This window comes from Aquarana catesbeiana, linkage group LG11 (assembly GCF_042186555.1).
Source record: "Aquarana catesbeiana isolate 2022-GZ linkage group LG11, ASM4218655v1, whole genome shotgun sequence".
NCBI lineage: Eukaryota > Metazoa > Chordata > Amphibia > Anura > Ranidae > Aquarana > Aquarana catesbeiana.
The window spans coordinates 245,276,598-245,303,602 of NC_133334.1; the positions used below are offsets into that span (position 1 = coordinate 245,276,598).

General features: G+C 40.7%; 1 protein-coding gene across 2 annotated transcripts in view; it reads right to left on the minus strand.

The window, feature by feature from the left end:
* CDH8 (cadherin 8) overlaps positions 1-27,005 on the minus strand; it is a 655,621-nt gene that overhangs the window by 100,045 nt on the left and 528,571 nt on the right. For both annotated transcript variants that reach the window (XM_073605557.1, XM_073605558.1), the window contains one exon: positions 4,222-4,343. In XM_073605557.1, the coding sequence (XP_073461658.1) occupies positions 4,222-4,343 (122 nt within the window). The remainder of the gene's footprint in view (positions 1-4,221; positions 4,344-27,005) is intronic.

Genomic DNA, 27,005 nt, shown 5'->3' on the forward strand with positions numbered 1-27,005 from the left:
AAAAAATTGAATTGTATGGCTTTGTAAAGGCTAATGTACATGGCCATAAGGAGGCTGTCCAGAGTACAGAAGAGTATGATAAGAAGCCAGATATTTTGCATATAGGGTCATATGTCCATGTGCACATTTATGGAAGTATGGACATATACCCTCCTATAGCCCCATCCTGTAATTGCTTTCTGTGGATGTACAAAGCAGCTGTGGCACCTGGGGACGACCGTACGTAGGTTCTATACACTCTTCCATGCTGTATGGCCTCCTTGCAGTACTAAAAGTTACAAAAAATGGATAACAGTGGAAAGGTACAGCTGTTTCCCTTTAAAATATTTATGATAGATCACTATGAGTTACTGCCTTTTGCACATCACCATTCCTCTTTGTGCTCTTTTCCAGAATAAACCTAATGGATAAACACTTTTAGCCTGACTGTCAGTGAACAGGTTAAATAAGCTATTAGGAGCACTTTTGTGCTCTGTGCGGTGCAGGTAACCTGAAAGCTCATATATGAAACATTCTATGGCCTTTAAAAGCATCATCTTTACCTAAGAATACATTGATTTTTCTTTTGGCAAATTCTATTTGATACTAGTTAACATGGAATGTTTCTCTCCTGAGTTGAATTTCAATGAGGACAACAATGAGACCTCTGAATGGAGGAAATAAATGGCAAGGGCCATTCATGGCTCCCTAAATGTCATTTGTAGCTTAGCTAGATATGTAAAAGAAGAAGTCGAGAGACTCTCTAGGATGCCTGAAAGAATTTGTCTGTGTCTGTGTCTGCAGTGCAGCGTCTCTTGGTTATGTTTTTAAAAGTTTAATGATTTTTGTGAAACAGCTAAAAAGGTCAACTCTGAAATCATATGTCATTCAACCATCTATTTATCTATCTACCTATCCAATGTCTATGTCCAAAGAGTACAGTATGTGGACACCCCATTGACATTACTGAGCTCAGGAACTTCCAGGTACCTCTAATTCTACAACATACAAAGACATTTTAGACAATTGCGCTCTTTCATCCTTGTGGCAACAGGTTGCAGAAGGCCTTTTCTATTCCAGGTTTACTGTGCACTGTGAATATACCAGGTCCAAGAAGGCATGGTTTGATAAGTTTGATAAGGCCCACATGTGCAATAATCATGTTGTCTAATCAGCATCTTGATATTCCACACCTGTGAGGTGGATGGATTATCTTGGCAAAGGAGAAGTGCTCACTAACCCAGATTAAGACAGATTTGTGAACAATATTTGAGAGAAATAGGCCTTTTGTGTACATAGAAAAAGTCATAGATCTTTAAGTTCAGCTCATGATAAATAGGGGCAAAAACAAAGATGTTGCGTTTATAATTTTTTGCTCAGTGTATAGAGAGAGAGAGAGAGAGAGAGAGAGAGAGAGAGAGAGAGAGGAGAGAGAGAGAGAGAGAGAGAGAGAGAGAGAGAGAGAGAGAGAGCTATACCAATATGTTTGTGCAGAAGGTTCAGGCTGTTAATTTACCAATTCAGTGGAGGGTATACAGGCACACCCCACTTTTAAGTACACAATGGGGTTTATTTACTAAAGCTGGAAAGTGCAAAATCAGGTTCACTTCTGCATAGAAACCAATGAGCTTCTAACCCCAGCTTGTTCAATTAAGCTTTGGTAATGAAACCTGGAAGCTCATTGGTTTCTATGCAGAAGTGAACCTGATTTTGCACTTTCCAGCTTTAGTAAATAAACCCCATTGTGTACTTAAAAGTGGGGTATGCCTGTATGTATTGATTTTATCAATGGGCTTGTTTTGCCCCGACTTTTATGTATTTTTTATTTTAATCATATTGATAAAAATTATATTTTTATCATATTGTAATAAAATATTAACTTTTATATCTATAGTGGTCTCGTGGTATGCCTATAAAGTCTGTATATAGAGGCCCGTTGGGGATTTTTTCCCTTATCCGGACCTCATATAAATGTTTTTGTGTTAGTCAGATCTATCTATCTATCTATCTATCTATCTATCTATCTATCTATCTATCTATCTATCTATCTATCTATCTATCTATCTATCTATCTATCTATCTATCTATCTATCTATCTATCTATCTACAATTATATACCCCTGGTTGATTAGTATTATCCACAGCAATACACCTAATTCTGGACTAGTACAATTTTGAACCACACCACAATGTATACAGTAGATGGCATCTGTGTTCTATAGTGCACTTTAACAAACGTGCCCTGGGAGTGCCATTCAGAATTATCATGCATTACCATGTGTTGCAGTGGTGCATGTTAAGTCATGTTACCACGATGCACAGATGATAGGCTAGCCTAAAGGCTGAAGAATTTCACGAGTACTGTCTATATTATGAAAAAGCATTCTTGGGCTTGTGCCAGATTAGCAGAGGCAAAAGCATGATATTTGCCATATATGTTTATGTTCTTGTCTTAAAGAGTTATTAAACCCTGGAGCATACTGTAAATATGTTAATAAGTAGATCCTCTTACAAGTGCAAGTGTGTCAACTTTTGCTTTAACCTTTTATATGTATGGCTTCCATTACAACAATGCATTCTGCCACCCTGGGACTATATTCTTGCATGCACACTCAAGTACTACACTGTAGTTTGGACAAAACTCATATATGCACATTAAATATCTTGCACATTACAACATGGGGCATGTAGTCCAGGTATTGCAAATGGGGAGATAGTGTATGAGTACATCCTGAATAGAGGCGAAGAAGAAAGCACAAGTCCTGAGGGGATAGAAGTGCCTACCAAAGATAGCTTTAATAATGGTTTCCAAAATGTATATTTGAAAAATCAAGTGTGTAATAATTCTATATATGATATTCAGATACAGTACATAGGTTGCTTTTGTTTTTGCAGCATACTGCATAATAGACATTGCTCTCAGCAAGTTTTGCCTCTGTGTACAGAGACAAGACTGTCCAGTATTCTTCTCTAGCACAAGCAACATATGGCAATCCACTCTTTTTTCCTATATTTCTACATAGAAAATTGGACTGTTTAGTGGGGACTACTTTAAAAACTTCATATGCACACTCATACAAAGACAAACAGCAAATTTTTAATATACTGTTCACAAAAATTAAAACTAAACTGCAAGAATATATAAAAGACAAAATATCAAATATCATCCTTGGCTCACTCCTGTATCTTTCATTTCACCCTCTGGCTACAGTTACCATGCTTCGGGCTCTTTTGAAACCACTACAGTTCTTAATCATAACTGTGCCTTTATCAGTTTCTCCAATGCCCATCAGAAAATACACCTACTGGGACTAATACCTAGAGGGGTCAAGTGATGCTATCTGAACTACCTCTGTATTTGCCACAACTGTCCAGTGAGTAAATTGTCTGATAACAGTGAAAAACTAAAAAAATTGCGAGCAGACAGGATCTTTATTGCAGAAGAGACATGCTATGCCTCTTCTGCAATAAATCAAACTTACTGTATCTGCTTATTTCAAGAACATACTCAAACACATGGCTCAGCTCCGGACTTGCTCTTTTCATCATGCATGGACATCTCGGTTGCTGGCCAGCACAGCCCATCTCCACTCTTAGTCAAAAGTATAAAAAATATCTCTTTCCAGAACTTAGCTCTTCTTTCTGTGTTTAATTGATAAAAAAACAAAACAAAACCAACCTTCCTTTGATGCATTCAACCACTGCTGGGTGGCTCAGAAGCCAGAAAGAAGAGCTAAATTCTGGAGTGTGGATTATATTTTTTTTATATTTTTATCTGCTTATTTGCAACTTTCTTTAGAATGTAAACTGAGCTTCTTCCTCTCCTGAGAAAGATAGCTTATCCCTTTGAAACGCGTCAGCCCTCACTGCATTTTGTTGTGTGTTTGCTGAGCCTTTTTTGCTGGTCATCCAGGTCACGGAAGTGGGAAGAGACCCTGTTATAGGATTTGATACATTGCTAATGATTTTAACATGTTTGTGATTTATGCATTTCTTTTTTCGATTATACAAAATGCCTTGTTTAGCAATTTTATATGCTATATTATTTTTTGTAAGAATGTGAAATTCTCCTTTAACTGTTTTAGCTATAGTTCAGGTTTAGCAGTTACCATAACTTCTACAAAAGGAAAGGAGCCTTACCAAAAAGTCTAATCATTCATATGTACTGTACATTATGAGGAAATGGTCCATACTTTATTGAAAGAAACAGAGTGGACTCTGCAGAGCTCCTGTCAATCTTACCTGTCCAGGTTTTCCATTCTCACAAAGAAACGCTTCGTAGTCTGTTGCAAACTCCGGGGCATTGTCGTTAACATCAAGAACCTTAATTGAAACGGGCACTCTGGAGATCTGACTGTGGTTTCCTAAAGTCAAAAGAAGACCAGAAGAAAAAGTTAAGCCATTTGTGCTGCGCCGGCACTGCATACATTTAAATAAAACAAGGCCTGTTTTATCCTTTTTAACTTGCTAATAGAATTGTATTAGCCGCTAAGTATCTTGAGTTAAACCGAAGGGAAGAAAAGAGCCAACATTTCACATCTTCTGCATAAATCTTCAGAGCGAGCGGCATTCATTTGGGATGGAGCTGATAAAGACCTTCGAGGAATAAATAAGACCATTTTGTAGTGATAATATTTAGACTTTTTTTACTGACACAATTCATTATGCATCCATGATTGTTTTATTTTTTTAACAAAGTGTGTAATTTATTTGTTTTTGGCACTAAGCGCAAAATTTGGTTTGATTAGTTGTTTTGGCTTAAGATCTATTATTTTAGCATAGCGAATGTCATCATGGGTTGCTATTTACAAAATATATCAATGATTCCTGACATATGCTTATTTTTATTTAAAATGCGATAATGTAATACAAAGTGAAGATTGGCTGGCAGTTTAAAGACATTTTCCCTTCAAACAGTCCTCAAGATAGTCATATATAGAATAGCTTAGATGTATAATTCATTGGATCATGATTTTTTTTCATGTACACATCAGCTACAAAATATCAAGAAGCACTGTTTGTCTGCCGAATTACAGAAATGTGATTAAACATTGCTTTGTTGGGTGATCATTGCTCACTGACAGTGATTACTGGTGGTTAATAGATGTGCTCAGCTTCTCTAGCTTAAAGTGACACCAAACTACTTCCTTATTCTCCAAGAAGAGTCCATACACATCCACTATTTAATGGCATTGTAATCTATTTTTCAGGAAATTGTTTTCTTATGCCGCGTACACACGAGCGGACTTTCCGACCGGACTGGTCCGACGGACTATCCGACGGACTTCCAACAGATTTTCCGAATGAACGGACTTGCCTACACACAATCGCACCAAAGTCCGACGGATTCATACGTGATGACGTACGACTGGACTAAAATAAGGAAGTTGATAGCCAGTAGCCAATAGCTGCCCTAGCGTAGGTTTTTGTCCGTCGGACTAGCATACAGACGAGCGGACTTTTCCATAGGAACTGGGTTCGGCTGAGTTCCGACGTAAAGATTTGAAACATGTTCCAAATCTAAAGTCCATCAGATTTTCGACCGAAAAAGTCCGCTGCAGGTCCGATGAAGCCCACACACGGTCGAATTGTCCGCTGGACTCGGTCCGTCGGACCAGTCCGGTCGAAAAATCCACTCGTGTGTACACGGCATTAGGCTTCATGTACACTTGGCCATCTCTTGCGGGAAAGCGCAAAATGTGTCAAAATCATGGAAAAATTGCGCCGTGAATTTGACACAGTTTTGCAGGGTTTTTCTGCGGCCAGCTGCCAAAGCGTTCCTATCCTTGGATGGAAAAAGTGCGATCGGATTGTGTTGTCGGAATTCCCGATTGTGTGTGGGCTCCATCTGACTTTTTCCGTCGGAATTTCCGACGCACAAAGTTTGAGATCAAGATATACAATTTTCCGACAACAAAATCTGATCGTTTAAATTCCGATCATTTGTACACAAATCTGACGCACAAAGTGCCACGCATGCTCAGAATAAATTAAGAGATGAAAGCTATTGGCTACTGCCCCGTTTATAGTCCCGACGTACGTGTTTTACATCACCGCGTTCAGAACGATCAGATTTTACGACAACTTTGTGCGACCGTGTGTATGCAAGACAAGTTTGAGCCAACATCCGTTGGAAAAAATCAGATGGATTTTGTTGTCGGAATGTCCGATCAATGTTCGATCTTGTGTACGGGGCATTAATGTGATTCTTCCGCATTCAGAAGAGGGAGGTTGAAGCCCACCTAACCATAGCAGCTCCTAAGCTCTGCACACTACAAATCCCATTGCCCTTAGTGCACCTTGGGAGTGAGCAAGGCAGGGTGGCTACATTTCTACATACATCAGGACTATGGAAAATGATTATAGAGACCATCTAACCAGAAGTCAGATCACAATAGCAGAAATAAAGGAATTTAGAGTTTTGGAGGAGGCTGAGAGCAATAGAAGGGACTTTTCTGAGTTAAGATTACATACTTGAATAGGATGTTCAACCAGAATTTATTGTCACTTATATTATTATTGAAAGTAGGGGTCTAACACTATCCTATATTTAGCATTAGAAGGTAAAGAGGGCATTTGGGAAAATCTCTGCACTCACGTTGTTGATTGCGGCAGTGCCAAATCATGGTCCCCTGGAAACCAAGGCAAAGATGCCAATGTGACCACTCCATCCTAGGTTTGCCATATGTTTCCATGAAAACTAAATTGTATGGTGGTGGTGGCGGTGTTGGGGGTGGGTTCAAACAGCTTCAACCCCTTTGTGCCGGCTCTGAACCAGCCCTTTATGTGGTTTGGCATTCTGGCATGATTGGCTGTCACAGCGGTGACATGATCGGAAAATCCTGATCGTAAGAAGCGATCGGGAGCTTTTCATGAGCCACCGGTCACTGTGCGCAGGGCATGTACTATCGGTACAGCTTTATCAGTGCTAATGCACACAAATATGTGGCCACTCTGCGCCAAGGCCCGACCGCTGAGAGGCCACATATCTGTGTGCGCTCGCACCCAAGGGTTAACATTTGCAACATTTTAATCCAACAAAAATGCAACATATTTAAAAAATTTGCTAAGCTGTAGTACAAAGATCTGAATCAGTCGCAAGCTAGTTTAAATGCTCTTGTATAGAAATTGCAAGAGGCTAATACCAAGTCAAATTCAAGTACTTACACTGCTTACATGAAATAAATACATTTACATGAATACATAAATAAATTACATACATAAATCCAATTAGTTTATGTATTTTACATCTTCCTGGAGTCCAGCTTTAAGGTCATCACACGTATATAACATGCTCCTTGCCATTTTTAATATTTATCCTTTTTTTTTTTCAACACAACAGAAGCAAACAGCATGGTATCCTGGCTGAGATTAATTCCCCAAAGTCTATTTTATCAATCAAATTCATCCGCTGAATGCAATTTCCTCTGACAACCGCTACGAAAATAGAGAAGAGTGACTGGGATCATTTTTGATCTGCTCGTGATTCATTCAATGATTAGATCCAAGGTCTGCTCTTTAAATGAATAGTGTCTAGGCACAAAATATGTTAGAGACTTTCCTCTCCATAATAAAAGACACAGCATGTCAATAGTACCGGCGAAAACATATTTCGCCTTTGATTTATGGAGCATAGACTAAGTTTGATTAATGTGCCCTCCTAATTCTGTCTATTATGCTATAAGATTTTCCCCTTGGCATTTACGGCGCTCCTCAGTCTCGCTTTATTGATAAGTTAGTTGTCTCGGAGCATTGTTTTGAACATGACACGCTGATCTTTCTACATATCTACAAACATATACTTTTGTTAAAAACTATTTTTTTAAATGGTCAGTCTCCAATATACTGTAGTTGCTGCATTCTTTTTAAAAAAAAAAAAAAGATAAAAAAAGATTTAAAAAATGGTCCAATTCTTGGGGCAGGGACTTCTTAAAGGGTCAGCTTCACATAGATGGCAGTAAGTTGAATCATCCATCATTGTTTTGTTTTTCTTGAGGGTTCTGGCAGTTAAATCTCTCTACGCATGATTTTCCAAGACCATATACCTGCTGAGGCCATTAAAAGGAAGCCAGTATACATTTTTTTTCACTAGATTCTAAGAATTGTGTTAATCAATAAGAATTGTGAAAATGTGGAATACAATCCCTCAAGAATTAGTTCTGGCTAGCTCAGTGGATTTTTTTATACAAAAAAGCTTGATTAATTCCTAAATACACAAAATATAACTGTATATTAACCACTTAAGGACCTCCCGCACCTCCCAACATACTGGTACGTCACTGCCTGCTTCCAAGTTTAGGGCGCGCGCCTCTTGCTTACGGGAGTCTGTCAGCAAGTCCTGGCCAATAATTCATGGCCAGGATCTGCTGATCGGCTGTGCCTAATCACAGCCAAGAGCCCTGTGCTCACAATCAACACAGGACTCTGTGCAATGGGAACTATATTTCTGTTTCTTTCTTATTATAACCCCTTGATCATCCTAGATATTAACCCCTTCCCAGCCATTGTCATTAGTACAGTGACAGTGTATAGTATTAGCACTGATCACTGTATTAGTGCCACTTGTGATGTCAGTTGCAGTTAGTCAGCCCCCCCCCCAGCATCAGTTATTGTAAGACTGTCCGCCGCATGGTTCCATTATAAGTTGTTGATCACCACCATTAGTAGTATAACAGAATACAAATACATTGTAATACAAATTCCAATATATATATACGGTACGAGCTACTTTTCACCAGGGAAGGAGAACAAGTTATACCTGAGGTGGACATTATCGGATAGCTTATGATTAAAAGTTGTTCTGAATAGGAATACCCTCTGTTCAATATCTGAATTACGAGAGAGATACGGTGTCTCACCCTGGGATATTTGGAGATATAGGCAACTCCAACATTTTGTGGATGCTCTCCCAAAGCCCCTTCATTCTATCAGGGAGTTTAGCCCATGGGAAAGACTCATGGACCAGGGGGGGATAAATGGACATGGGATATCCAGTATACCTGTATATGGGATGTTGATCTCCCCCCCAGGCCCTAGGCCACCATGCCTTCTGGAGAGTTGGGAACTTAAGCAAACAGAGCAAATGAAATGTAAATTTATAGATTATATACATTCTACGTCAATAGATGCGAGGATTAAAGAAATGAATTATAAATTGTTAACTAAATGGTATTACGTCCCAGCAAAACTTCATAAGACCAACCCAGAGGTATCATCTTTGTGTTGGAGGGAGTGTGGGATTGAGGGAACACATGCCCATATATGGTGGCATTGTCCCCTGATTCAACCATTTTGGAGAGAAATACTGAAAATGATTAAGAAGATTAGTGGTGTTGAGATCAGGTAGGGTCCCTGGCAGTGTTTGTTCCACGCCACGGGTGAGACAAGGAAAAAATATAGAGCAGCAGTGGTTCCGTTTTTGTTGAATGCAGTGAAAGCCCTAATTCTGAGACAATGGAAACTAAAGAAAATCCTGTTAATAAAGGATTGGTTTAGGGAAGTAGATAAGATTAGATTGATGGAAGAAAGAATATCTTTGCAAAATGACTCCAGACAGAGATTCTATGGAACTTGGAGAGGTTGGCTTAAGTTTAAACAATCTGGGACTTACTTACACTATATGAGGAATTCAAGTATTGTTAGAGAGGAGGTTTTTTTTTTTTTCCCCTCTTACTACCCGGGGGAGTGGAGTTTAAAGGGGGGGTATAAATAGAATTGAGGAAGGGAAGAGGGGTGGGAAAAGGTGCACGGAATTAGGGTGGAACTAGGTTGTGGGCCTTTTGTGCGGCCATCTGTAGACCCACCCCTTAATCTAATATAATTTAATATTCTATAACACTTTAGGTTCACACGCTTAAAAGGATCGGGGTATGGTAAGTGGAATGTGTGGGTTCTTTTTTTTTTTCTTTCACTGCACTGGGGGGAGTGGAGTTTAAGGGGGGGGGGGAGAGGGGATAGTTAGAATTGGGGAAGGAGGGGGGGGTGCACAGAATCAGCATGGAACTAGGGTGGGGGCCTTTGCAACCATCCCTAGACCAACCCCCTAATTTAATGTAATTAATTACTAACACCTTAGGTTCACAGGGGTAAAAGGATTGGGTTATGGTAGGTGGGATGTGTGTGTGTGTGTGTGTGTGTGGGGGGGGGGGTGGTAATAATTATTTTATTATATTGTATTCACTTATAGGAGATGGCAATACTGTATGATTTATATACTTTAGGAATGTCATGTATCATGTTGTTTGTGATTTGTGAATATTTTGTAACCAGTTTTGTATTTTGGATGTCGAGATTCTTTGATTGTTATGTAATATGTCCGACTTTTTCTAAAACAAAATATTTTTTAAAAACTATATATATCTATATAGATATATATAGAGAGATATCTATCTATCTCTCTATATATATCTATATATAGATAGATATCAATCTATCTATATATCTATCTATATATATATATATAGATAGATATATATATCTCTATATATATATCTATCTATATATATATAGATAATATATATAGCATCGTTTGTAGAAGATGTAACTTTCATGCAAACCAATCAATATACACTTAATGGGATTTTTTTTTACCAAAGGCATGTAGCAAAATACATTTTGGCCAACATTTTTGAAGAACTTAGATTCTTTTTTTGTTGATATGTTTTAAAGCAGAAAGTAAAAGATATTGTTTTTTTTTCAAAATGTTCTGTCTTTTTTTGTTTATATTGCAAAAAAGCAAAAAACAAAAAGAAAAACAAAAAAAAAACCATGCCTCACACAAGCACAGTGGGAAATCGGCTGCAAAGCTGCAAGGTTTCACTGACGGTTTTCCTTACTTAAGATGCCATCGCCTGGATCTGAAGCCAATTGAAGAATGGGCTTGGGTGAGGACAGCGCTGGATTCTTGGACAGGTAAGTGTCCTTATATTAAAAGTCAACAGCTACAGTATTTTTGGGGGAAAGACTGGAGCTCCTCCTTAATCTCATGACTGGTAAACCGTCACAATTGCTCAGTGCTTTGCTGTACATTGCTGTACATTACTGCATGCACATTAACATGCAGCATTTTAAACATTGGTGTACATTGTGTTAGGGGTTTTATTAATTTTAAATGAACAACCACAGCACACAAAAAACAGATGAGAACCTTTTTTTCCACCACAATGTAGAGATGGTTCACAAAAAAGGTTTTCATTGGATAAACAGCCATTCAAATGTGCATTGTTGCTTTTTAGTAGTGATGTGAGAATCTGTTTGGGTTTGATTCACATGCACCTTAAGTAAATCCCCAAACTATGAACTTTAGCATGAACCCTATTGAAGTCAATAAGAAAAATAAGAAGTAAGAAAATCAATTCTCTCCATTTTTAATGCTAATAGGCATGAGCAGCTGGACAATGCAAAAAAATAAATACAAAATTACCATTCAGAGGCTAGCAGCTCTTTTAATAAGGCTTAGATACCAACATTAAAAATACATAATTCTTTTAAATGATGTGCTTAGAGCCCATTCACACAGGGGCAACTTTGGATCCGACTTCAAGTCGCCCCAAGTCGCCCCTAGTCGCCTCAAGTCGCGCTACACGAAAAAATCAATGTAAGTGAATGGATCTGTCTTAATGCACACTACTGCAGTCGCTCCGACTTCAGAAAAGGTTCCTGTACTACTTCAATCCGACTTGAAGGCAACTTGTACCCATTGATTTCAATGGAAGTTGCCTCCAAGTCTGATCACTGTTCATACTGAGGCAACTTTACAGGAAGCAGAAAAGAAACAGAAAGTAACTTCCTCCACTAAACAGCCAGCCCCCTCCTTCTCACACACAGCTGATAAGCTCTGATTGGCCACTTGTAAAGTTCCCTGTCCTGGAGGCGACTTCAAGTTGTGTTGTAAGTTGCCCCAAGTCGTGCTGTGATTCACACTCAAGTCGTGTCCAAGTTGCCTCCCAAAGTCGTGCTGGAAGTCGTGTTGCCCCTGTGTGAATGGGCTCTTAAGGGGTGCCTTAATCCGCCTTTGAAGTAGCACACCTGTATGACATTTTAAAGCAAAGGGATATTTATAATATTAAAAAATAACATCTAAGTTGCCATAAAATGTAATTTTCTGTCCGCTTTGTTCTGTTTGCCGAGATTGCCGAGATTGCCCTTAACATCCATAATATCACATGCAAAATTGTTTGGACCCTACTTATCGATCTGTGGTGTGCTGGCAAATATCCTCATTTTAACATGCATACCAGACCCTACCTGGATGAGGGTCTGGTATGGATTATGAAAAGGCACCCCACAAAACACAAATTAAAAACGGCGTGGAATCCCTCCTACAAAGAAGACCCTTTTCCTCGATGAGGGTCTGGTATAGATTTTTAGGGAGATCCCCTACAAAAACCCCAAAAAACAGCAGGGGTCCCCTCAAAATCCATAAAAAGACCCCTAACAAGCATGCAGACTTACTGGCCAGGAAGGGGGATGGTAACAAACATGTGCCCCATCTCCTGAACATACCAAGCCACATGCTGACAACATGGGGAGGGTACCTTTCCAGGGGGGACCTCCAGGGCAAAGAGAGAGGGCCTCTTCTCCACAATCCTGGCCAGTTGATGTGGAGGCCTGCAGGGGGTGGGGATAATTTGACAAGGTACTTTGCCAGGGGGCACCTTGGCATGTACACTCCACATTTTAAAGTTATCTGACCTGGTATGGTTCAGAAAGGGGGAGCTGTCCCACCTTTACTGGCAATTCAGACTGCATGCTAAAATATAAGTCTGATATTGATTTTGGGGGGATATAATTTACTTTTTTGCATGTGTGACCCCTTTAACCAGTTCCTGACCGGCTCATGTCTTTTTATGGAGACAGAATGGCACCCCTGCATGAAACCCCGTATGGGTACGTGGTTCCCTTTAAGAGCTGCTAGAGGCACACGCGCACACCTGCTGCACAGCGGGGGGGGCCCAAGTGGCATGGCCGGCGGTCGCGAGCGCCACTGGCCTGCGCAATCGCCTGCACGAGAGCCAGAATGTAAACACACAAATCCCTGTTCTGTCAGGGGAGAGGAGACATGTCGTTTGTTCCTACTAAGTAGGAACAACGATATGTCTCCTCCCCTAGTCAATCCTATCCCCATACAGTTAGAACACACTGAGGGAACATATATGTAACCCCTTGATCACCCCCTAGTGTTAACCCCTTCCCTTCCAGTGACATTTATACAGTAAATAAATGTCAATGGTCCCAAAAATGTGTCAAAAGTGTCCGATCTGCCTGCCTGATCACTGTCATTACTAGTAAAAAAAAAAAAATAATAATAAAAATGCCATAAATCTTTCCCATAGTTTGTAGATGCTATAACTTTTGCTCAAACCAATAAATCTACGCTTTTTGCGTTTTTTTTTACCAAAAATATGTAGAAGAATATATACCGGCCTGAACTGATGAAGCAATTTGTTTGTTTTTTTTTTTTTTAATGGGGATATTTATTATAGCAAAAAGTAAAAAATATAGTTTTTTTTAAATTGTTGCTCTTTTTTTGCTTATAGCTCAAAAAATAAAAACCGCAGAGGTGATCAAATACCACCAAAAGAAAGCTCTATTTGTGGGAAAAAAAAGTATGCAAATTTTGTTTGGGTACACCTTTGAATGACCGCGCGATTGTCAGTTAAAATGGCGCAGTGCCAAATTGTAATAAGTGCTCTGGTTAGGGAAGAGGGTAAAATCTTCCGGGGCTGAAATGATTAAAATCTATACCGGAGGCAAAGGGTCTGGTATGGATTTGCCAAGAGCCCTGCCTTTTTGGTTTTTTTTTGCAGAGTCATAACAACCAATGACTGTGTAGTTGCAAGCATTGAAGGAATCAGTGAAGGGGGGATGCATTGTACTGAGCAGGAAGTTGTTACATTTAGTAGAAATAGTAATTACTGCCACTAAATATGCTGCTTTTTGCAGCAACCTGAGTAACTTCAGTTGGAGGGGGAACTATGGACAGGGCTTTTTTTCAGCAGGAACTAGGGGGAACTCAGTTCCACCACCTCTGGCTCGGGTCTTCTGCTCCCTGCTTACCACTATCACTTGGTAACACTGAAGTCCAGCTTCTGCGTTTACAAGTGATAGCTTATCTCCCAGTAGCTCCCACAGGTTAGATCCCCTGCGCAGATCCCACTGAGTGCCGGACGGGGACAAGGGAGAAACAGAACAGGTGACCAGGGTTCAGTGCAGTCATGGGCAGGAGAGGGTGCTTGGTAGGCTGCACCCTCTGTGGTCTCCATTTTTCCATGGTGACCAGTTGTTGATGCCCCTACTGCATGATCTCCCTTGCAAGTGACTGTAGTATAGTATAGTATGCTGGGAGGTACTACAGCTGGATAGGTGCTTCAGCTTAATATTGCAACAAAGGTAAGATATATGACAGATGATGGAGCTTTTAAGGAGGGGGGAGAAGATGAAGGCAGTGGAGGGAAGGGTTGTATGCAGAGGGAAGCGCTACTATTTGATGCCATTTGGCAGGTATGTGTGTGTGGCGAGAATGGTTTCTCTGAGAAAAAAAGCCCTGACTACGGATTTTTGCCATTCCCCAATTTGGTGAACAGCCAGATTTTGCAGCCCACCTTCTATTCCCATGTACTCAAAACTCATCCCTACTTATTAGTAAAGGTATTATTATTATTACACAGGATTTATATACACCAGCAGTTTGCACAGTGCTTTACAATTTAAAAGGAGACAGCACAATTACAATAAAGTTCAATACAGAAGGAATATGAGAACCCTGTTAATGGAGCTTACAATCTAAAAGGAAGGGAATGTATGCACATTTACATATCAGTATGGGTGACACAGTTGTGTTCCAAATGAGCTACTATCCCATCGATCCAGAGATAATTGGGAGCTAAATTTATCATTTTTTTTTTTTTTCAAAGTGTTTTCCAACTACAGGCAGTCCCCGGGTTACAAACAAGATAGGGTCTGTAGGTTTGTTCTTAAAGCGGAGTTCCACCCAAAAGTGAAACTTACGCTCATCGGATTCCTCCCCCCCCCCGGTGTCACAATTGGCACCTTTCAGGGGGGTGCAGATACCTGTCTAAGACAGGTATCTGCACCCACTTCCGGGAATAGACTCCCGCGGGAGTCACGCCCCCTCCCGCACTCCCCCGCTGTCTCCTGGGAAAGACACAGGTCCCAGGAGATAGCGGGAACCATTGAGAATGCGCAGCGCAACTCGCGCATGCGCAGTAGGGAATCGGGAAGTGAAGCCGCAACGCTTCACTTCCTGATTCCCTCACTGAGATTGGCGGCGGCAGCACCCGAGGATCGAGGGACGGTTCGGTCTCGGGTGCCGACATCGCTGGACCCCGGGACAGGTGAGTGACCTTATTTTAAAAGTCAGCAGCTGCAGTATTTGCAGCTGCTGACATCTAAAAAAAAAAATTTTCGCCGGACTCCCGCTTTAAGTTGAGTTTGTTTGTAAGTCGGAACAGATACACTTTTTTAAGCATTGCTCCAACCAAAAAAATGCATTTTAACCACTTCAGCCCCGGAAGAATTTACCCCCTTCCTGACCAGAGCATTTTTTGCGATTCGGCACTGCGTCGCTTTAATTGACAATTGTGCGGTCGTGCAACGTTGCACCCAAACAAAATTGATGTCCCTTTTCTCCCACAAATAAAGCTTTCTTTTGGTGGTATTTGATCACCTCTGCGGTTTTTATTTTTTGCGCTATAAACAAAAAAAGAGCAACAATTTTGAAAAAAAAAGCAATATTTTTTACTTTTTGCTATAATAAATATCCCCCAAAAAAATATACAAAAATTTTTTTTTTCCTCAGTTTAGGCCGATATGTATTCTTCTACATATTTTTTTGGTAAAATTTGGTAAAGTATATTGATTGGTTTACACAAAAGTTATATCGTCTACAAAATAGGGGATAGATTTATGGCATGTTTTTTATTAGTAATGGTGGTGATCTGCGATTTTTATCATGACTGTGACATTATGGTGGACACATCGGACACTTTTGACACTATTTTGGGACCATTGTCATTTATACAGCGATCAGTGCTATAAAAATGCACTGATTACTGTATAAATTACGCTGGCGGGGAAGGGGTTAAACACTAGGGGTCGATCAAGGGGTTAAGTGTGTCCTAGGGAGTAATTCTAACTGTGGGGGGGGTGGGCTACCTAGGACATGACAGCAATCACTGCTCCCGATGACAGGGAGCAGTAGATCTCTGTCATGTCACTAGGCAGAATAGGGGACATACCTGTATGCCCATTTTGCCGACGTATATGGTCATGCACTGTACGGCAAGCGGTTACGTTTTTTGGATAGTATAGGGAAGGGTTAATATCCCTGTAACATTTGTTTTGCTGTCTGTGCCCCTGTTCAGAAGATTTCACCTCACATTCTGTCCCTGGATTTTGAAAAAGTTGGGTTGTTGTGGAAAGAAGGATTGGTGATTCAGTGGAGACCTCTTTTCTTTCTTCCGCTCGCTGTTGTCTCCTTTTGTTTGTAAGTAGGAGTCATTTGTAAGTCAGACGTTTGTAATGTGTACTGCTCTACAGAGTTCCACCACTAAAATAAATCTTGTATTGCAATAACCCAGCTTAAACCCTTAACACCAACTGTTTCAATAGCCGGTAGCTAGCCACCAGAGAACAAAAACCATATACAAAGTAACTAGCAACCAGAGTATTCCAAGGTCATGAGTTCTCGTTCCTGATAACATCCACCAATCATGGAGACCTTCATAGGTCAATAAAACCATCCCCGGGCTTCTGTTATTGCAACTATTTTTATTAATTATATGCTTATCTGAAAGCAACACCTATGATAACTTCTCAGCTGTGATATTGTGCATTTTATCATGGTTGTATTGCAGCTCTGGCATCAAAATGATGAACTTGGCAAGGCTGACTTTCATATAATGCAAAAAATAAAGATGCTATTGGAATAATATTATGGCTTAAACAAATGTCTTATCTGATGCTTGTGCTGTAGGACGCATACGATCTAATATGAATCATTTTGACTGCTCTGTTAAGGGCTTCACAATTCAGCTGGTTGTTACAATTTCAGTGACTGTTTAACCTTCGAAAAGACAAAAGATGAGTCAAAACTTTCTTAGAGCAAGGAAATTTTAAGTCCAGGAAGGATTATGTTGAACATTCAAATAAATGCTTTATTGTGATGAAAATGGCTTTATAGAATTGTTATGGATTGCTGTACTGCCCAGACAAGGGGTCTTATTTCTCAATAATATATAAATACAGTTTGACATCTGCTTATGGTTGGTCCATAATAACCCAGTCCAGCAGAGTCAAGTGCAGCTCTAGGCTTATTCCCAGCCTTTAAAAAGAGCATGTCACCAACCTAAACAATTATAGGGTAAAAGCCCATGAACAAACAAGTCTTTTAAACACCTACCTACCACCTATAATATTTTTTGTTCACTTCAGTGCGCTTTTGAACTTGCTAGAACATTTGACTTCTCCAGAAGTAACATTTCCTTGACACATTCTCCTTGAATGCCATAGACCTTACCCCTTCTAATGACTTTATTTCTGTGTTGCTCCAGCTCCTCCACCCCCCTCCCCACCTGTGTACATAACCTTTTATGTATCTTCCAGTGGGGAATAAAGGGGGATGCTATGGAGCAGCCCTTCTCAACCAGTTTTGTGTGGAAACCTAAGGTTCCTCCAGAGGTTGCTAGGGGTTCCTTGAACAGTGGCTCCCACCTACAATGACCACCACAACTACAACTTATTCACTGATTGCAAGTGTAGGGGGATATCTCTCCACTGACCATCATATAGGATAACACTATGATTTTCAGTCTATGGGGTTGATTTCCTAAAACTGGAAAGTGCAAAATCTGGTGCAGCTGTGCGTGGTAGCCAATCAGCTTCTAACTTCATCTTTTTCAATTAAGCTTTGATAAAAAAGAAAAACTGGAAGCTGATTGTTTTCTATGCGGAGCTGCAGATTTTTCACTCTCCAGTTTTAGTAAATCAACCTCTATGTGTCTTTAATGGTTATTATCATTATTATTCTTCATTTTAAGATTAGAATGATATTATATAGAATGATATAGCAGGATAAAATTGTAAAATGCTCTGATCTACAATTTACTAATCATGTTCATGTATCTTGAGTTGTAGATATAGTAATTTGTTAACAAGAGTTTCTTGATATGTAAAGACTATTAAAAGGGTTCCTCTAGAGCAGTGGTTCTCAACCTTTATAGTGTCATGACCCCTTGATAAAATTTCCCAAGTTGTGGGGACCTCTAACAGTAAAATTATTTTCGTAGCGTGGGTTGTCAGCTCCCAAGGCAAGACAAGTAATTTGCGTCCCTAACCCACGGACATTTAGCGCTCCCTGAGTCCCTTCCACTCGTACAGTATTAAAACCCCTTATGGTACATTTTAGGATGTACCACTCTTTCTCTTTGTTCTCCTTTCTTTCCCTTTTATCTCTAGCTATCCTAATTTCTTGTCTCCCCCCCCTCCCCCCTACATCCCTCTCTCTAGCCGTCTTTCTTGTTCTTTCTCTTATTCTTTCTCTCCCTTTTTCTTTGTTCCTCCCCCTCTTTTCATCTCCCCTCCATGTATTCTCTATTTTTGAATATGTTTAAAATTGAGTTTTTCAAAATTAATATTTATGAATAAAAAACACCAGAGCTTTCTTAAAAAAGTGACTGAAAATATATAATAACCAAATAAAGATATAAAAAGTCCCAAATGAAGGTAAGAAAAAGTGACTGGCGTCACAAAAACACACAGTCCCTGGAGCCAAGGCAAATGCAAACAATGATCTTGGACATGTAGCGCAATCCTTGGAGCCAAGGTAGATGTATTCAGTGTACATAGACGTAAAACACCCAGTGAAAAATCCTCCACCTAATAAGATGTCCGCTTACCAGAGGTAAGCTGTGAATCAGCTTAGTATTAACCTCTCCACGGGGAAGATCAGCTCCTCAGGTCTCCAACCAAGGAAGGGGGTGGGCAGGATCTTACGATGTGTTTAGCTCAATCCACACAGTAGGAGGACCATGGGAGTTAGAAGGCTGAGGGGTCTGGCTTCTTTTTCCTCTGGAGCTGCCTGAAATCAAAACAAGGCCTTGTTTTGATTTCAGGCAGCTCCAGAGGAAAAAGAAGCCAGACCCCTCAGCCTTCTAACTCCCATGGTCCTCCTACTGTGTGGATTGAGCTAAACACATCGTAAGATCCTGCCCACCCCCTTCCTTGGTTGGAGACCTGAGGAGCTGATCTTCCCCGTGGAGAGGTTAATACTAAGCTGATTCACAGCTTACCTCTGGTAAGCGGACATCTTATTAGGTGGAGGATTTTTCACTGGGTGTTTTACGTCTATGTACACTGAATACATCTACCTTGGCTCCAAGGATTGCGCTACATGTCCAAGATCATTGTTTGCATTTGCCTTGGCTCCAGGGACTGTGTGTTTTTGTGACGCCAGTCACTTTTTCTTACCTTCATTTGGGACTTTTTATATCTTTATTTGGTTATTATATATTTTCAGTCACTTTTTTAAGAAAGCTCTGGTGTTTTTTATTCATAAATATTAATTTTGAAAAACTCAATTTTAAACATATTCATATGTTCTGATTAGTCATATCACATGATTGTTGCCTTTTGTCTTAGCGCAGTCTTTTTTTGATTTTTTCTTCTTATGTTTGTGTGCACGCCTCACGATAAGATTGCAGCTTAATATTTATTTCACTCTGCTAATTATTAGTAGAACAACCTTTATGTTAGCGCGGTATTGTTTATGGTTTATATTCTCTATTTTTATTCCTTCTCTTACTCCTTGGTGGGGGGAATGGGATGAGTGGCAGTGCTGGCGGGGGTTCTGATCAACCAACTTAGGTGCTCTTGATCGAGGTCATCTGCTGATCTGAGAACTGTAGTGGGGACTTTTAATGGCAACTATAATCACAGGTAGTGTTACTCACTGTGTCTCCGACTTTGTGGTGTCTCGCAGCAGTGACACCTATGCCGAAATCAGGAGATAGGATCTCCTCCAGCCCCACCCACTTCATTCCTCACCAGTCAGCTGACCTCTAGTCTCTTCCCCCTCAGCCATGCTGTGAACTGAATGGGTGGCTGCGAAGAGGCTGAGTGGGCGGCCTCGGGCTCCAGGAACAGCCCAGCTGGGTGGCCACAGGCTCCAGGGAAAGCCCTTCTGGGCGACCTCGAAAAGGCTGGGAGAGTGGCGCGGGCTTCAGAAACAGCCCATGATTTGGTGACCCCTGGCAAATTGTCATTTGACCCCCAGGTTGAGAACCACTGCTCTAGAGTAAAAGGTTGAGACCGGCTGCTATAGAGTGTCACTCTAGTGAAAACTCTGAGCTTGATGGGGCTGATTATATCATATCCAAGATGGTGGCATCCAGCAGCAGTCAAAAGCCTTTTGGATGCCTATCCAAGGGAGAATTTTACAGGTAAATAATGAGCATAAAATACATTAAATGCACATATAATCTTGGGTAAAATTATTGTTGAAATAAATGGTTCCTTTAATGGTATAATAATAATAATAATAATAATAATAATAATAATAATAATAATGGACCCTTTTTTATGCACGTTATTTCTCAATATGGCTGAGAAAAAATCTGCCTTAACCTTTTGACCCCCTTCATGACCAGGCCATTTTTTGTGATACGGCACTGCGATAATTTAACTGGCAAGTGCCCGGTCATGCGACACAGTACCCAAATAAAATTTGTGTCCTTTTTTCTCACAAACAGAGGGGGGTTTTTGTGTGGTATTTGATCACCTCTGTGGTTTTTATTTTTTGCGCTATAAACAAAAATATTTTTTACTTTCTGCTATAAAACCTACCTCCCAAAAAAATGTAAAAAAATTAATTTCTTCATCAATTTAGGCCAATATGTATTCCGCTACATATTTTTGTTAAAAAAAATCCCAGTAAGCGTATATTGATTAGTTGGCATAAACATTATAGCTTCTACATACTATGGGAATATTTTTATTTTATTATATTTTTTTTCATTTTTTTTTTTTTTTTTTACTAGTAATGGTGTCAATCAGCAACTTATAGCGGGATTGCGATATTGCGGCGGACACATCGGACATATAACACACTTTTGACACTTTTTGGGGACCAGTGACACTAATACAGTGATCAGTGCTACAAAATATGCACTGTCACTGTACTAATGACACTGGCTGGGAAAGGGTTAACATCAGGGGCAATCAAAGGGTTAACTGTATGCCCGACCAGTGCTTTCTCACTGTGGGGGAGGTGCTTTGACTAGGGGAAGGCATTGATCCATGTTTCTGCTTTGCAGGAACACAGGATCAATACCTTCCCTTCTGACAGAACGGCAATTTGTCTTGTTTACAGATTGCCGTTCTGTCTGTGTACTGTCTACTCGATGGGTGCTGGTGGACAACACACAGCGGGAGCCCAGCGGCGGGTACCGTGGACTCATGGTCACCGGCGGCTTACACCCTGCCGCATTATATGTATGCATAGCTCCCAACTGTCCCTGATTTCGAGGGACTGTCCCTGATTTGGAGCAATGGCCCTCTGTCCCTCATTCCTCCTTCATTTGTCCCTCATTTTGGTCTGATCTATATAGTTGCATATATAAAAAGCACTTTTTATCTATCAAAAAGTGTTTTCCAGAACTAAACCTTTCATCTGATTTCTAAATTGCTGCATTTGTAAATTCCAAAAGCCGATATAAAGGAATAGTAGTGGTAAAAATAAACACTTGTGGGTTTAACCAATCTTGTTTTTTTTGTACAATTATCCTTTAAGGGGGCGTGGCAAGGGGTGTGTCCTATGCCTGCATACTTTTGCTGATAGGTGTCCCTCATTCCCATCACAAAAAGTTGGATGGTATGTGTACGGTGGGCAGTACGCAAGTAGTTAAAGTATAACTAAAGGCAAAATGATTTTTTTTTTTTCGTTTTAGTGGAGAGAGACTAAAACACTTGTCATCATTTTATTGCTGTCTGTTCCCCTTTTAGGGAGATTGCGTCTCTCTAATTGTAAAATTAGAGAGTGAAAATGAAAGAAAACCCCAAGTGTTTGGTTGTCACCATAAAAAAAAGGGAAGAGGGATAATCTTCCTATGGGGACACTAGTTCTAGTGATTCTGGTAAATGCTTTGATGGCTTTTCCTCTCACTTCCTGTTTTGGCTATGGGACAGAAAGTGAAGGGAAATCTCTACAATGGGACACAGATGCCAAACTGACAGGGGTTATAACCCTCCCTTACTTTATTCATAATTTAAAAAGTTTTGCCTTTAGTTCAACTTTAGAGTGTAACTATGGGCCAATTTAAAACAGACACATACAATCTATTCTTCCACTAGCACAGCAGTATTGTTTTTCTGAGTCCCCTTGTAACACAGATTTATTATCTGTTGATCCTACCAGTAGACTCATTATTTTTCCACATCAGTTCCCTGAAAGAAGGAAAACTGCAATAAAGTTTGCTAAAACATTTGTAATAAATATAGATCACCTAAAGGGGATTGCCTTTTCCTAACATTCACTTCAAATTACACTAAATTGGCCGTGTATGTTTGTCTTTGTCAGCATGGCAGCGGGAGCTGTATTTACTGCAGGCTTTATGTCAGGCGAAGCACATCGGTAGCTTTACATTCACTAAACACGCTATTTTAATGCATGAAATATCGGCCATAAGCTTTTATTTGTTATGATCCAGTCTTGCAATCAGGGAACCCCTCCCATGCAGCATGGCCATGTCCTTGATCTCCACTACAGTAAAACAGCAAAGCTTAGTCACAGACACACCTCCGTCTTCGTTCACACATATACGATGCGGGAATTTGCACGATTTCTGTGTGGGTTTCCCACATTGCTTCTAACTCGCAGGCAGTTCACACTCCTTGCTTGACAAAGGAGCACGCCTGTCACTTACATTGGCAGAGCGCACGCTCAGAAATGTGTTGCGGTCATTTTCGGGGCCGTCACATGCACAGCGCTGTGGTCCATGTGCATTCCAGCCCTCCATCTTGGTCCAGAATATATGCAGAGTCTGCGATCAGTCCCCATAGGAGACCCACAGGAGCCCGGAGGAACACTGCACTTTACACCTAGCAGCTCATCAGCGAGTATAGAGACTAGGGTTGTCCCGATAAAACTTTTTTAAGACCAAGTACAAGTACCGATACTTTTTTTCAAGTACTCGTCAATACCGATCAATGATACTCATAGGACAGTTTTTTTTTACAATTTTATTTTTTGAATACTTTTTTTACAATTTATATGTAATGTTTATATAGATTTTTTACAATGCTTTCTTTTTTTTGGGGGGGGGGAGTGGTTGTTTTATTTAATTTTTTATTATTTTTACAATTTTACTTTACTAGAATATTTATTTATTACAAGGTTTCTTTTTTTTTTTTTTTTTTTTATTCAACCCTGTTGGGGGTAAGGGGGCTTTGGTGAGATGTCAGGGGTCTAAACAGACACCTGATATCTCCCCTTTTGAGACATGGAAAGGGACTGAGGATAGAGATTCCGCAGTCCCTTTCTCAGAAGCCTCAGCTGCAATGAAAATGAATGGAGAGGAGACAGTGGCTTCTCTCCATTCATAAACTGAGACATTGTAAACACAGTTTACGGTGCTCAGTTTTGAATGGACAGAGTGGGTGATCACTGACTCTTTTCATTCAGAAAAGGAAGGAGCCAGAAAATTACATATTTACCGGCTCCATCCTCCGCTCTCCATCCTCAAAAATCTGGGAGGGGGGGGGCAGAGGAGGATAGGGGGGGACCAGAGGAGAGCATGGAGGGGGAGCGGAGGAGGAGGGGGGCTGGAGGAGCAGACAGAAAGGGGACCGTAGGAGGACGGGGGGGGACTGGAGGAGGGCACGGAGGGGGAGCAGAGGAGGAGGGGGGGACTGGAGGAGCACATAGAAGGGGACCGGAGAAGGACGGGGGGACCGGAGGAGGGCACGGAGGGGGAGCAGAGGAGGAGGGGGGGACTGGAGGAGCACAGAGAAGGGGACCGGAGAAGGACGGGGGGACGGAGGAGGGCACGGAGGGGGAGCAGAGGAGGAGGGGGGGACTGGAGGAGCACACAGAAGGGGACCAGAGAAGGACAGGGGGACTGGAGGAGGGCACAGAGGGGGAGCAGAGGAGGAGAGGGGGACTGAAGGAGCACACAGAAGGGGCCCGGAGAAAGACGGGGGGACTGGAGGAGGCCACGGAGGAGCCCACGGAGAACACAGAGGAGAGGGAATGATTTATTGACCAGGTAGACTTTGGCTATTCTACCAAATTAGAGTCATTAATGCATTTAAATAAGTATTAAACCCAAAACCAAAAATGTAATATTTTGCAGATTACCAATAATTAGATGAGGAGGCTGCATTAGATTTCTTTTTTCGGCTTTTCCCCTATGTAACAGGCCAGTAACACACCTCCTGTATTAGGGTGCCTACACTCTGGATGAAGGAACAACAGAGACACATTTGGACAGCAGCATTATTAATCATCTGGGGGGGGGGTTAGAAGTATTAGCAGATTTAGATTCACTAAACAAATTGAAGCCAAACCTTAGATAACACTTTTAGCGCAAAAAGAAACAAACAAGAAGGCACAAGCATATAGTGCTGTACCAAAAAAATTAAAAGTATTGAGGCAATAAAAACTGATAAAGATGGATACTCACAAAAATGCAACTTGTAAAAGCCAATGAACCACAAGATGCCATACAGTGCAGGATGCACATACTCCAAATACACCCTGCTACAGTGCCAAACTGACACGTTTCAGGGACGCATCCCCTTCCTCAGAGCTCAGCTCTGAGGGAGGGGGTGTGCCCCCAAAATGCAAGTGGCACCACAGCGGGATGTATTTGTAGTATGTGCATCCTGCACTGTATGGCATCTTGTGGTTCATTGCATTTTTTGTGAGTATCTATCTTTACCAGTTTTCATCAGCTCAATAAAAAGTTTTTTGGTAATGCACTAGGTGATTGTGCCTTCCTATTTGTTTGTTTTTGTAGTTTCACTTTGGATTCCCCTGTCCGATGCGCCAACCATTTGGATTTGTTGTCCCATAGTCTTATCCAACTTAGGATGACCTCTTAGCACTGGAATTGACTGCTTTGTGTTGTATTGAACACATTTTATGCAGTTACAGCATCAGTTTTGTTACTTTTGGAGTAAAAGATTTTACATAAATAAATGAAAGCTGACCATTGTAAGCATCCCTTTCAGTGTTAAATGGTTTGTTTCTTCCCTGTAACCGCTCTATCTGTAGGACAGCTTGGTCTGTTAAAATATAACAGGCTTAAAGTATAACTTAGGGCAAAACTTTTTTTTTTTAGTTTTGGATGGAGTAGAGAGGGATTAGAAGACCAGTCTGTTTTTATCGCTGTCAGCGTTAGGGAGATTCACCCTCTCTATTTGTCCTGTCTACCATTATCGTTGAAAGCAAAAGTTAGAAAAAAATCACACATTTTGGGTTGTCCTCAGAAAAGTATAAGGGGGGAAATCTTCCAATAGGGACACTAGTTCTGATGACCTGGGGGGTCCCCAAAGAATTCTTTAGATTCGCAGGGCTTTCCTCCCACTTCCTGTTTGGCTATGGGACAAGAAATTAAGGGAAATCTCCCCAATGGGACATAGATGGTGAAAATCTTTTTCTGACAGTTGTTATAACCCTTCCTTACTCAATCCAAAATGAAAAATAAAAAAGTTTTAATGGCCAGATCACCACAGGTGAAAATAAAGAACAAAAGCCTAAAAAGTAAAAATATTGCAGTCATCACATCCAGGAATTGGAAGCTGCAATATAATAAATGTTTGCTTTTGGGTTTAATGTCATTTTAGGCTGGGCTCACATATGTGCGAATTGGATATTCACCGCATCCAATTCGCATGACATGTGAGTGTGACCATCTCTCAATGGACCGGTTCGCTCATGTCTGGGGCAGCCGCGGTGCAGATTCCAAAAGGGTCCCGTGCATTTTTGGGTCCAGTTTAGGTGCGAATTCAGGCAAAAATTCAGACCTAAATCGCACCTGAACCGGTGAACAGATACACAACGGACCTCAGGCTGGAAACCGTGGCGGCACATATAATATGTAAACCTGGCCTAAAAGTGGTTGTAAAGGCAGAAGGTTTTTTTTTAATCTTAATGCATTCTATGCATTAAGATAATAAGCCTTCTGTGTGCAGCAGCCCCCCTCAGCCCCCGTAATACTTACCTGAGCCCCATCTCTATCCAGCGATGTGCAGGAGTGCCTCGGCCATCTGGGACTCTCCCGCCAGATTGGCTGAAACACAGTAGCTGCACCATTGACTCCCACTGCTGTCAATCAAAGTCAGTTAGCCAATCAGGAGAGAATTGGGGTGGGGCCAAACCATGGCTTTGTGTCTGAATGGATACATGGAGCTGTGGCTCGGGTGCCTCTATAGCAAGCTGCTTGCTGTGGGGGCACTAGACAGGAGGGAGGGGCCAGGAGTGAAGAAGAGGGACGCGAGAATAGGAGGTTCCAGGCACAGAGGAGGTAAGTATAACATGTTTGTTATTGTTAAAGAAAGAAAAAAAACAAGACTTTAATATTACTTTAATGTTTTATAATTAATCAATCAGTATATTAAATTATATTTTTGTAATTATACATTCATATTTTCCTGTTAATTTAAAAATTGTAAAAAAAAATAAATAAAAAAAACGCATACAGCTTACATTTTAGACAGAATTTAATTGGCTACTTTATGGAATAAACTCATGAATGTACTATCTATATATCATTAAATCATAGCCAGCCTTTAACAGCACTATCAGTCTGCTTCTTATCCATATACTTGTGCACAGTTAATATGTACAGTAGTTATTAAGTGTTTTTTGAGGATGTGGAAAGGGATTTAACTCTATTCTCGCCAGGACAGCGATTGCCTAAACCCTCCAGCGACAAATGGAATGCCTCCAGTCTAGATCTTTTCAGATGAGTCAGTGGAGCGTGGAAGGCTGCACAGCCCTCTTCCCT